General features: G+C 66.7%; 1 protein-coding gene across 1 annotated transcript; it reads right to left on the reverse strand.

Annotated features, from left to right (window-relative positions):
* Window positions 1–4,323: 4,323 nt before the first annotated feature.
* FGF21 (fibroblast growth factor 21) lies at window positions 4,324–6,845 on the reverse strand. The gene is made up of 3 exons (XM_005289475.4): window positions 6,221–6,845; window positions 5,584–5,687; window positions 4,324–5,066 (listed from the first exon to the last, which is right to left on the reverse strand). Exons 1-3 carry the CDS (start codon window positions 6,459–6,461, stop codon window positions 4,764–4,766), a joined length of 648 nt encoding a protein of 215 aa, XP_005289532.1. The 5' UTR covers window positions 6,462–6,845; the 3' UTR covers window positions 4,324–4,763.
* Between the last annotated feature and the right edge of the window lie 5,921 nt (window positions 6,846–12,766).

Raw genomic sequence — 12,766 nt, forward strand, 5'->3', positions numbered from 1 at the left:
GAGGGCCTAACCCCGGAGAGCGAGGGTCACACCAAAGGGGTTCTCCCAGGGTGTCCAGTGGCTTGGGGCTGGGCACGGCCGGGATGCTCGGGGGCTGGCAAGTGCCCAGCGCTGCCTGGACAGAATGAAGCACGTGGAGGCTTGAAGGCCGGGGCTGGGGGTTGCAGGGAGCTCATGCACAGAAGGCACCGACGAGACTCCCACACGCTATGGGCAGGTGGCGTCGAGGTTCTGCCCTGCCCTGGGGTACCCCCGGGGAGCATCACAGCCGGAGCCGCCCCAGGGAACCCAGACAGGAGCAGGCGGGAGCAGCCAGTCCTGGTGCTTGGCCCCAAATCCCACCTCCTCAAGACGAAAGGGAGGGACATTCCCCGCCTAGAAACTGTCCTGGCCCCTCTTTGACCAAAGATACCGACCCCTCCGGCCGCCATCCATCTGTCCCCACCCCCATCCATCCATCTATCCATCCATCCACCCATCTGTCCCCATCCCCAGCCCTCTATCCATCCATCCATTCGTCCATCCGTCTGTCTGTCCCCACTCCCAGCCATCTATCCATCCATCCACCCATCTGTCCCCACCCCCAGCCCTCTATCCATCCATCTGTCCATCCATCCTCACTCCCAGCCCTCTATCCTATCCATCGACCCATCCATCCAGCCGTCCCCACACCCAGCTGTCTATCTACCCCTCCACCCATCCCTCCACCCAATGTGCTCATCCATCCATCCCTCTGCCCAGCACACCTTCCATTCCATCCATCCACCCAACGTCCTCATCCATCCATCCATCCATCCATCCATCCACCCAACGTCCTCATCCATCCATCCATCCATCCATCCATCCATCCATACACCCAATGTCCTCATCCATCCATCCATCCATCCATCCATCCATACACCCAATGTCCTCATCCAACCATCCATCCATCCCTCCACCCAACGTCCTCATCCATCCATCCATCCATCCATCCATCCATCCACCCAATGTCCTCATCCATCCATCCATCCCTCCCTCCACCCAACGTCCTCATCCATCCATCCATCCATCCATCCATACACCCAATGTCCTCATCCAACCATCCATCCATCCATCCATCCATCCCTCCACCCAATGTCCTCAACCATCCATCCCTCCCTCCCTCCACTCAACGTCCTCATCTATCCATCCATCCCTCCCTCCACCCAACATCCTCCCATCCATCCCTCCACCCAACGTCCTCATCCAGCCATCCACCCAACATCCTCATCCAACCAGCCAGCCATCCTTCCACCCAGCACACATTCAATTCCATCCATCCTTGCACCCAATGTTCTAATCCAGTTTCCCTGGGTGTTACTGGTTTAACGAGGTGAGGGGAGAGGGAGTTTGTTTTGCAGAGGACCGGAGGGAGGACTTGGGGACCCAGCCGATGGCCGGGAGGATGGATACCCTAGCGACCGGAGACGTGGCGACCTGGTGACCCAGAGGCCCAGCTGAGGAGACGCAGCCGGTTCTGGCCAGTGGGAGGACAATGGGCTGCAGAGTGAGGACCCAGTGACCTAACCAGCCGGTTCCAGCCAGAGGACAGAAGCGAGGAGCGGAGGCCCCGGTTTACGACCCTATTTACCTGGAGAGAAGACAATGGACAGAGGCGGAGCCTGGGCCCGGTGATATCAGATGCCCAGCTGGGAAGCAGGGGGGCTCTGGGCTGGAGAGGGGGGGCAGGCAGAGCCCACCTGGATGCAGAGAGACTGGGATGTGCTGGGCTGAGGGAGGCCAGGCCTGAGGCCCTGAGAGTTTCCTGTGCTGTGTTCAACTCTCAATAAATCCTCTTGTTTTACGCTGGTTGAGAGTCACTCCGGTCTAGAGAACAGGGTTGCATCAACCCCTTCAGGGGTGAAGGCCCGGGGGGTCCAGAGCGAGGGGACTCCCTGAGGGGGCCCACGGCAGAGACAGACGTGCTAAGGCTCAGAGAGGTGCGGCTCCAGGAGGTGGAGGGGCCTGACCCCGAGCGAGAGTGGACGCCCGAGAAGGGCTGTCTCACTAACAGGGGGCACCCCCCACGGACCGCACGGGGCCAAGAGTGGGCACGATCTGTGAGTCCGTGACACTAGCACACCTTCCCATCCTTCCCTCCACCCAATGTTCGCATCCATCCCTCCTGTCACCCAATGTTCTCATCCAAAAATCCACCCATCCCTTCCTCCCTCCATCCAGCCCACCTTCCCACCCATCCATCCCTCCCTCCATCCAGAACACTTCCCTGCCATCCATCCCTTCTCCCAATGTTCCCATCCACCCACCACAGCCACCAACATGGAAGAAGGCATGTGGACTGTCAACTTCATCAGGCACCGGGGGAACATGCTGCCCTCTACGCCCTGCTCCCGGTGAATGAGCCCCAGGCCTACATCCTCCCGGAGATGCACTGGGAGCTGGTGTCGCTCTGCCGCATCACCCTGCCCGTGCTCTCCAGCGACGTGGTCCAGAGGGTCCCAGGGGAAGACGACAGGCTCCACAACTGGATGTCAGAGAAGGACAGGTGCCTCCACAGCAGATAGGTCTGGCTCATGGGCTACCCCTGCTCCAGGACTTTCTACCTCCATCTCTGATAGGACAGCCTCCAGGAATTCTCCTTCCACAACCCCATCCAGGAAGAGGCCAACTGCTACCTGTCTGGGTTGCCAGCACGATCCACCCACTCTAACTGGGCCAGTCAGCCTGGGATTGGATGCCTGGGATCCCCTGGCCAGGGTGGGTGGCATATGGAGAAGCCAATGACCTCAACTGGTCTTCTCATAGGAACTTCCAGAGCGATGGGACCATCCCCTTCCCAAGGTTGAATGGTTAGAGGGGGGCAGGACTCCTGGGTCCTATCCCTGGCTCTGGGATCTCGTGTGTTAGAGGCGAGAATTGGGCGGGCTTGAATAGGTGCAGCCAGAAAGGAAAAGGCCCCGTGTCCCATTCCCTGCCTGCCTCCACCCCAGTCTGGGTCCACTCTGGCATCTGGTTATGGGCCGGCAGCGAGACAGATGGGCCCCAGACGCCTGGCGCTGTATTATCAGGGGGAGGGGTGACACTGGGGCTAGCTGCGGGCTGGGGGATCTCCATGAGAGATGGACAGGGACACGCCCAGGCCCATAGCAGTGCTGGGGGGGGGCTGGGCTGCAGGAGGGGGTGGCTGGCTCATAGAGGGCGGTTCCCTATGGCAGGCAGGGCTGGCCCCAATGAGGAATTGGTAAGGAGCTTTGAATGAGCAAACTCCACCCCCATCCTAGCACTGACGCCCCCCCGCCCCCTCCAGCCCTGCCAGTGCCCCTCACTCCTGACCCGCAGCCACCTGCTAGCCCAGTCCTGACTCCCCCACCCCAGCTCTGACGGTACCCCTCACTCCCCACCCGCAGCCCCTTGCTAGCCCGGCTCTGACCCCATTTTCCACCCGGGATGGAGGTGACTCCAGGGGAGCTGAGTTCAAGACACGCTGTGGGGAGCCCAGCACAAGGGGCGGGGGGGGGGCATCGGGTCCTTGCCTGGCAGCTGCTTTTCAGCCCCCCGCACTCCCACCCCCACAGCTCAGAACCCGGATGGCCCCGGGCAGCTGGTGCCATGGGGGGGACGACACTGCCCCCTAGTGGCCAAAGTGACCCAGCTCCACCCCCTGCAGACATCTGTCATCTAGCTACCCCCATAGCCCCCCCAAATACCCCATAGCCCCCCAGCGAGCCCCATACACCCCCTTCTCTCGCTTTCCAGGCTCTGGCCGTTACAAAGGCGAGGATCTGCTCACAGGCAGCTCTCAGCTCTCTGGGCTCTCCCCTGTCGCTTTCCTCCCCGCGCGGCCGAGGGCCTGGGGCGGCTGGGACAATACGGAGGCGGCAGCACGTGTGGACGTGTCACGCGCTGTCCCAAGTGGCCACTGGGTGTCAGCGCGCTGGGGTGTAGGGAGAGGGGGATCCCAGCAGGGGGCGCTCACCCCTAGGGTCAGGGCTGGCCCCCGTGCCCCGGTGTGGCACTAGGGGGCGTTGGGCTGCAGGGAGCGGGGGGAGTTCAGCAGGGGGCGCTGGGCTGTGGGGGCGGGGTGGGGGCTCTGCAGGGGGTGGGGCAGGGGGCTTGGCTGGGGGCCGTCTCCCCAGGCAGTCTGGGCTGGCCCCAATGCCCCAGGGCGGCGCTCGGGGGCGCTGGGCTGCATTGCACATGATGGGTCCCTGGACTCACTTTTAATCCTGCCCCCGGCCGCATTTCCACCCGTTCGTCCTGCCCCAAAATCCCCCTTTTCCACCCCGGACTTTGCGTCAAGCCAGAAATCGCACCCCTCCCCCACAGAGACCAGGACACGCAGGGCAAGTTTGGCCCACACCAGCAGTTTATTCTGAAGCCATCGGCCACGAAACCACCACGGACCCCGCAATAAATAGCCAGTCCTTGAACGATGCCCCAATAAATAACACGAATCCCCCCCCCCCCCCCGCCGCCCTGGATTCCACGAACCCACTCAATAAATAAACCCGTCTGGATAATAAATAAGTTATTAAATACGTAGAAAAACAGGAACCAAATACAGCTGGTGGGAATCGGGCCCTAGGACCGATGGCGCTGCGTCTCGGGGACCACGGTCTCCCTCAAGCGGCTCAGCGCTGGCGTCCATACGTCCCAGTCCAGAGGAAATCGGTCCCAGAGTCAGGGAGAAAACCCAGGGGTCCTGCCTCCCAGCTCCCCCCGTCCTAATCGCTACACCCCACTCCCCTCCCAGAGCCGGGCAGGGGACCCAGGAGTCCAGGGTCTCAGAAGATGTAACTGGGGCTCAGAACCCGGGAGAGGCGACCCATCATGCTGAGGGGGTCGGAGGACTCCACGTCCAGCGGCGGGTCGCCGTAGAAGTCGTATTCCAGCAGGACGGGCTCCACCGGCACCCGGCTGACCATGGGCAGGAAGTGGAAGAGACGGGGGGCCGGGCGCCCCCGGCCGGGGTGCCCCTCCGCCGGCCGCAGGCTGACGGGGACGTTGTGGGTCTCGGAGAAGTAAAGGTTGTAACCATCACGCTGCACCTTCTCGCGGAAATTACAGGCCTCCTCCGAGTATGAGCTCTGCGGGGGAAGGAGATTACGGGGGCGCAGGTGAGCAGCTGTGTTTGAGGCCCCCATGCTCTAACCACTAGACCCCACTCCCTTCCCATAGCCCAGGAGAGAACCCAGGAGTCCTGGCTCCCAGCCTCCCCCGCTCTAACCACTAGACCCCACTCCCCTCCCAGAGCCCAGGAGAGAACCCAGGAGTCCTGGCTCCCAGCCATGCTCTAACCACTAGACCCCACTCCCCTCCAAGAGCCCAGGAGAGAACCCAGGAGTCCTGGCTCCCAGCCCCCCTTGCTCTAACCACTGGACCCCACTCTCCTCCCAGAGCCTGGCAGAGAACCCAGGAGTCCTGGATCCCAGCCCACCCCCCCGCTCTAACCACAGGACCCCACTCTCCTCCCAGAGCCAGGATGGCAGGGAGGGGGAGCGATGCAGGGCTGGATGGGCCCTTTAGTTGGTTGTGTCCCCCTGTCCCGTCTAGCTAACCCCCCAGACACCCTCCCTGCCCCCCTGCTGCTGGGTTTCCACTCACCGCCCCATGCAGATGCCCACTGGGATCCATGCACAGGAACAGGAGCGTTTTCATTGCCTGAATCCGGATCACGCCAGGCTTCACCGCCTTAATCTCCATCAGACCTGCAGCACCGGAGGCAGAGCGAAGTCAGCAAGGGAACCCAGGCGTCCGGGCTCCCAGACCCGCTCCTCTGCTCTAACCACTAGACCCCGCTCCCCTCCCAGAGCCGGGGAGAGAACCCAGGCGTCCTGGCTCCCAGACCCGCGCATCTGCTCTAACCACTAGACCCCACTCCCCTCCCAGAGCCGGGGAGAGAACTCAGGAGTCCTGTCTCCCGGCCCCCCCTGTTCTAACTACTAGACCCCGCTCCCCTCCCAGAGCCGGGGAGAGAACCCAGGAGTCCTAGCTCCCAGCTCCCCCTCCACTCCCCTTCCAGAGCCGGGGAGACAACCCAGGAGTCCTGGCTCCCAGCCCCCCCTGCTCTAACCACTGGACCCCACTCCGCTCCCAGAGCCGGGGAAAGAACCCAGGAGTCCTGGCTCCCAGCCCCCCCTGCTCTAACCACTAGACCCCACTCCCCTCCCAGAGCCAGGGAGAGAACCCAGGAGTCCTGGCTCGCCACCAGCCCCATCACCATCACCCCGCCGGTACTTACTGTAGGGAGTCTGGTCGGGGGCCCCGCGCACCTCGCCCTGCGGGGTGATCTCCAGGTACAGCTGCGTGTGGGCGTTGGCCGTGTACAGGTGTCGGAGCCGAACCTGCCCGTCAAACTGGTACAGGGGGCTGGAGTTCTGCAGGGGGGCGGCCTGGGAGGGCGCGGGGGGCCGGGTCCCCCACATCAGGGCAGCCAGCAGCAGCCAGGACTCTGCCGGGACAGGGGTCGAGCCACCCCACATGCTGAGGGCTGGCAGGCAGTGCTGGGTCCGAGCCCCAACCACTCCTGCTCTAACCACTAGCCCTCGCTCCTCTCCCAGAGCCGGGGAGGGAACCCAGGAGTCCGACCGTAGCAATGCTCCAGCAGACAGTCCGGGGGCGGGCAGGTCAGTGCGGGGGGACGTGCGAGGGGTCCTGGCCCGTCTTTGTCAGATCCTCGGTCCCGTTATTCTGAGCCTGGCAGGTCCCCTGGGCGCCTATTTATCCCCCTGGGCGGGTGTCCCCCCCGCCCCGGCCTGAGTCATGGGACCGGCTCCGGTCACTGACTCGCGGAGTCCGGCCAGCCGCGGCCACATGAAAAGAACCTGATGCAACGTGGGGAAAGGAGGGAGAGAAGGGGGGGCCGGATCCCCAAGCCCCCATCCCCCCGGGGTCCCCACGCCCCCATCTGCCCATCCAGGGTCCCCGTCCCCCCATCTGGGGTCCCCAACCCCCCATCTGGGGTCCCCAGCCCCTGGAGTCCCCAGCCCCCCGTCCCTCCCCCCCGGGGTCCCCAACCACCATCTGGGGTCCTCAGCCTCTAGAGTCCCCAGCCCCCCATCACTCCCCGGGGTCCCCAAACCCGCCATCTGGGGTCCCCAGCCTCTAGAGTCCCCAGCCCCCCATCCCTCCCCCCGGGGTCCCCAACCCCACATCTGGGGTCCCCAGCCTCTAGAGTCCCCAGCCCCCCGTCCCTCCCCCCGGGGTCCCCAACCCCCCATCTGGGGTCCCCAGCCTCTGGAGTCCCCAAGTCCCCTGTCCCTCCCCCCTGGGGTCCCCATTCCTCCAGGGTCCCTTGCACTCCCGTTCTGCCGTCCTCCCAGGGTCACCAGCTCCCGCATCCCTCTGGGCTCCCCCCAAAGCCCCTCTCCAGGGTCTCCAGCCCCCCATGGTCTGCATCCCCTATTCCCTCCCTCCCTCTGGGGTCCCCCAACACCCTAACACCCCCACCACGATCCCTCCCGGGTCTCCCGACACGCAGATGCCATCCACCACCATCCCTCCCCCATCCCCAGAAACCCCTGCTGCCAGCTCTCCATCCACACCGCCCCCCGCTGTTTTTTGGGGTTCACCCCCCGTCCCTGTTGGACCAGAGCTCTTTGGGGGAAGGGGAACATGGGGGTCCAATGGTCAGAGAATGGACGCGTGTGTCGGGGACCCAGGACGCCTGGGTTCTCCCCCTGGCTCGGGAGGGGGAAGAGGATCTAGTGGTTAGAGTTGGGGGAGGGGAGCAGCCAGAACCCCTGGGTTTGCGCATCACCCTCCCCTTTGCCCCAGTCGCTTACTCAGGCCCACGGCTGTGCCCAGCCTCGGGGCACGTGGGCACGATGATTTCATCCCCGGGGAATTGGGACTTTGGGCCCGAAAGTGCTCACCCAGAACAGGCCGGGCACCGCACTGAGTGTGTCCCTGGCGCCCCCTGCTGGAGGGGCCGGGCCCTGCGCTCTGTGTGTCCCTGGCGCCCCCTGCTGGAGGGGCCGGGCCCTGCGCTGTGTGTGTGTCCCTAGCGCCCCCTGCTGGAGGGGCCGGGCCCTGCGTTCTGTGTGTGTGTGTCCCCCTGGCGCCCCCTGCTGGAGGGGCCGGGCCCTGCGCTGTGTGTGTCCCTGGCGCCCCCTGCTGGAGGGGCCGGGCACCGCACTGAGTGTGTCCCTGGCGCCCCCTGCTGGAGGGGCCGAGCCCTGCGCTGTGTGTGTGTGTGTCCCTGGCGCCCCCTGCTGGAGGGGCCGGGCCCTGCGCTGTGTGTGTCCCTGGCGCCCCCTGCTGGAGGGGCCGGGCCCTGCGCTCTGGGTGTGTCCCTGGCGCCCCCTGCTGGAGGGGCCGGGCCCTGCGCTCTGGGTGTCCCTGGCGCCCCCTGCTGGAGGGGCTGGGCCCTGCGCTCTGGGTGTGTCCCTGGCGCCCCCTGCTGGAGGGGCCGGGCCCTGCGCTCTGGGTGTGTCCCTGGCGCCCCCTGCTGGAGGGGCCGGGCCCTGCGCTGGGTGTGTCCCCGGCGCCCCCTGCTGGAGGGGCCGGGCCCTGCGCTGTGTGTGTCCCTGGCGCCCCCTGCTGGAGGGGCCGGGCACCGCACTGAGTGTGTCCCTGGCGCCCCCTGCTGGAGGGACCGGGCCCTGCGCTGTGTGTGTGTCCCTGCGCCCCCTGCTGGAGGGGCCGGGCCCCGCGCTCTGTGTGTCCCTGGCGCCCCCTGCTGGAGGGGCCGGGCCCTGCGCTGTGTGTGTGTCCCTGGCCCCCCCTGCTGGAGGGGCCGGGCCCCGCGCTGTGTGTGTGTGTGTCCCTGGCGCCCCCTGCTGGAGGGGCCGGGCCCTGTGCTCTGTGTGTCCCTGGCGCCCCCTGCTGGAGGGGCCGGGCCCTGCGCTCTGTGTGTCCCTGGCGCCCCCTGCTGGAGGGGCCGGGCCGGCGCTGTGTGTGTGTCCCCCTGGCGCCCCCTGCTGGAGGGGCCGGGCCCCGCGCTGTGTGTGTCCCTGCGCCCCCTGCTGGAGGGGCCGGGCCCTGCGCTCTGTGTGTGTCCCTGGCGCCCCCTGCTGGAGGGGCCGGGCCCCGCGCTGTGTGTGTCCCTGCGCCCCCTGCTGGAGGGGCCGGGCCCTGCGCTGTGTGTGTGTCCCTGGCGCCCCCTGCTGGAGGGGCCGGGCCCTGCGCTCTGTGTGTGTGTGTGTCCCTGGCGCCCCCTGCTGGAGGGGCCGGGCCCCGCGCTGTGTGTGTGTCCCTGGCCCCCCCTGCTGGAGGGGCCGGGCCCTGCGCTCTGTGTGTGTCCCTGCGCCCCCTGCTGGAGGGGGCGGACCCTGCGCTGTGTGTGGGTGTCAAAAGTAGCTACTCAGAACATCTGCAAACACCTCACAACATCCGGCCCCTGTGTACAGCTAACAGGATTAGTTTATTGTGGGGCGAGGGGGGTCTGGTGGTTGCGGGGGTGGGGGGGAGCTGGGAGCCAAGACTCCTGGGTCCTAGCCCTGGCTCTGGGAGGGGAGTGGGCTCTAGTGGGTTAGAGCCGGGGGGCTGGGAGCCCGGACGCTTGGGTTCTCCTTGCCCACAAGCCCGGTCCGTGAGGTTCAGCTCCCTGGCTCTCAAAGTGTAAACAGAGCCGATGAAAATATAAATATTTGGCTTTGCCACATGACCAGGCAGCGAGCCGCCCAGTGGGGCAAAGGTCGGGCTACAGGGATGCGCCCGATTGTGCCCAGGTCCCAGGCCTGGCACGGGCAGTTCCCATCCCCACCCGGCGCAAGTAGCACGGCTGGTGCGGCCTCCGTGGGCCCGATCCACCTTCCCCTTTGGGCATGTACCCAGGGCCCACCCCTGGCACTACGCGCCTCACGCCGGGTCCCGATGCCCCAGCCGTGCCACGCCCATTCCTGGCACTATGGGCCTCACACCGGGTCCCATTGCCCCAGCCATGCCATGCCTACCCCCGGCACTACAGGCCCCACACCAGGTCCCATTCCCCCAGCAGTCACCACCCCTGGCACTACACACCCCACGCCTGGTCCCATTGCCCCAGACATGCAGACCCCCGGCACTACATGCCCCATCCGTGCCATGCCCACCCCTGGCACTACGCACACCACACCGGGTGCCAACCCCCCAGCCGTGCCATACCCACCCCTGCTACTACAGACCCCACATCGGGCCCCAACACCTCAGCTGTGCCCATCCCTGGCACTAGGAGCCCACGCCGGGTCCCATTGTCCCAGGCGTGCCCACCCCTGGCACTATGGGTCCCACACTGGGTCCCAATGCCCCAGCTGTGCCGTGCCCACCTCTGGCACTATGTGCCCCACGCCGGGTCCCGACGCCCCAGCCATGCGATGCCCACCCCTGGCACTACAGACCTCACACCAGGTCCCATTGCCCCAGCCATGCCCACCCCCGGCACTACGGGCCCCACATTGGGTCCCATTGCCCCAGCCATGCGCACCCCTGGCACTATGGGTCCCACACCGGGTCCCGACGCCCCATCCATGCCATGCCCACCCCTGGTACTACAGACCCCACAGTGGGTCCATTGCCCCAGCCGTGCCCACCCCTGGCACTATGCGCCCCACAGTGGGTCCCATTGCCCCAGCCATGCCCACCCCTGGCACTATGAGCCCTGCACGGGGTCCCATTGCCCCAACCGTGCCATGCCCACCCCTGGCACTATGGGCCCCATACCGGGTCCAGCCGCACCAGCTGTGATGTGCCCATCCCCGGCACTATGCGCCCTATGCCTGGTCCCATTGCCCCAGCCATGCCCACCCCTGGCACTATGCGCCCTATGCCGGGTCCCATTGCCCCAACCATGCCATGCCCACCCCTGGCACTATGGGCCCCATGCCGGGTCCAGCCGCACCAGCTGTGATGTGCCCACTCCTGGCACTACAGACCCCACACTGGGTCCGACACCCCAGCCGTGCCCACCCCTGGCACTAGGCCTGCAGGTGCGCGGGGCCACACCGGTTTCTGCTGACTCATCTGTACCCATGAGCTCATTGCCCGGGCCGGCCCGCGGCTCGCCCAGACCGGTTGGCGTTTGTTTCTGTGTCATCGGCGGGTCCAGCTTCACCGGGACTTTGCCTGATACGCGCGGGCTCGGTGCCAGGGCAAACATGACCCCAGCTCCCCCCCCCGCCGCCCGAGCCAGGCCGGCGCCTGATGCAACTTCCCACATGCCTGCAGCTGAGCATGCAGCCCCCCAGGACCCCCAGGGCCTCCCCGAGCCAGGGACCCCAGGGCCTCCCCAGCCCATGTCCCCAGGCCCCCCCCAGCCAGTGTCCCTAGGGCCTCCCCTAGCCAGGGACCCCAGGCCCCCCCAGCCAGCGTCCCAGGGCCTCCTCGAGTCAGGGACCCCAGGCCCCCCCAGCCAGCGTCCCAGGGCCTCCCTGAGCCAGGGACCCCAGGGCCCCGCAGCCCATGTCCCCAGGCACCCGCCCAGCCTGCGTCCCCAGGCCCTCCCCAGCCAGTGTCCCTAGGGCCCCCCTGAGCCAGGGACCCCAGGCCCCCCAGCCCATGTCCCCAAGCCCCCCCAGCCAGCGTCCCTAGGGCCCCCCCCGAGCCCGTGTCCCTAGGGCCCCCCCCAGCCCATGTCCCCAGGCACCCGTCCAGCCTGCATCCCCAGCGCCCCCCCCAGCCCGCGTCCCCACAGCCACCCTCCTGAGCCAGGGACCCCAGGCCCCCCCCAGCCAGTGTCCCTCGGGCTCCCCCGAGCCAGGACCCCAGGGCCACCCTCCTGAGCCAGGGCCCCCAGGGCTCCTCCAGCCTGTGGCCCCAGCCCCCTTCCCCCTCCCCCGCTTAGTACCCAGCTTCCCCCCTTCCCCGCCTAGTCCCCAGCTTCCCCCCCTCCCCCTCCCCCCCCCCCCCCCGCCCAGCTCTGGGAATGATGACTTGCAATTTCTATCTCATCCAAAAGGAATGTGCTGTCATGTGCCCTGCAGCTGGGGGGGGGGAGTGCGGGAGCTGTTTATAGGGGGGACCCCTTCACCCAGCGCTGAGAAACAGGGGCCTGGAGCCAGGATGCCTGGGTTCTCTCCTGGCTCGGGGAGGGGGGTCTAGTGGTTAGAGTGGGGGTGCTGGGGGCCAGGACGCCTAGGTTCTCTCCCTGACTGGGAGGGGAGTGGGCTCCAGTGGTTAGAGCAGGGGGGGCTGGGGGCCAGGACTCCTGGGTTCTCTCCTGGCTCTGGAAGGGGAGTGGGGTCCAGTGGTTAGAGCAGGGGCGGGCTGGGAGCCAGGACTCCTGGGTTCTCTCCTGGCGCTGGGACGGGAGTGGGGTCTAGTGGTTGGGGGGGTGGGGGCTGGAGGCCAGGACTCCAGGGTTCTCTCCCTGGCTTGGGAGGGGAGTGGGGTCTAGTGGTTGGGGGGGGGCTGGAGGCCAGGACTCCTGGGTTCTCTCCCTGGCTTGGGAGGGGAGTGGGGTCTAGTGGTTGGGGGGGGGGCTGGAGGCCAGGACTCCTGGGTTCTCTCCTAGCACTGGGACGGGAGTGGGGTCTAGTGGGTGGAGCAGGGGGCTGGGAGCCAGGACTCCTGGGTTCTCTTCCGGCTGCCACCGCGCCCAGCTCACGAGGAAACCAGTCACCCCCCATGATGACACCCTCCATCCATCCCAGATATCCGCCCCCCACACACACACAGCACGTTCCAGGATGCGCTTCCGATCCCCCGCATCCGAGCCTGCGTCAGGCCAGGGCTGGGTACAGCTGGCGGGGGCGAGGGGCTGATGGATGGCTTGGCCCGGCCTCCCCCCGCGCCAGGTGGCTCCGATCTAAATATTTACAGCCTTCCTGCCCCCAATTGGGGCTGATGTTGCGGTGGGGGGACAGGCAGC

The sequence above is a fragment of the Chrysemys picta genome, chromosome 17 (genome assembly GCF_011386835.1).
Source record: "Chrysemys picta bellii isolate R12L10 chromosome 17, ASM1138683v2, whole genome shotgun sequence".
NCBI classification, from domain to species: Eukaryota; Metazoa; Chordata; order Testudines; family Emydidae; genus Chrysemys; species Chrysemys picta.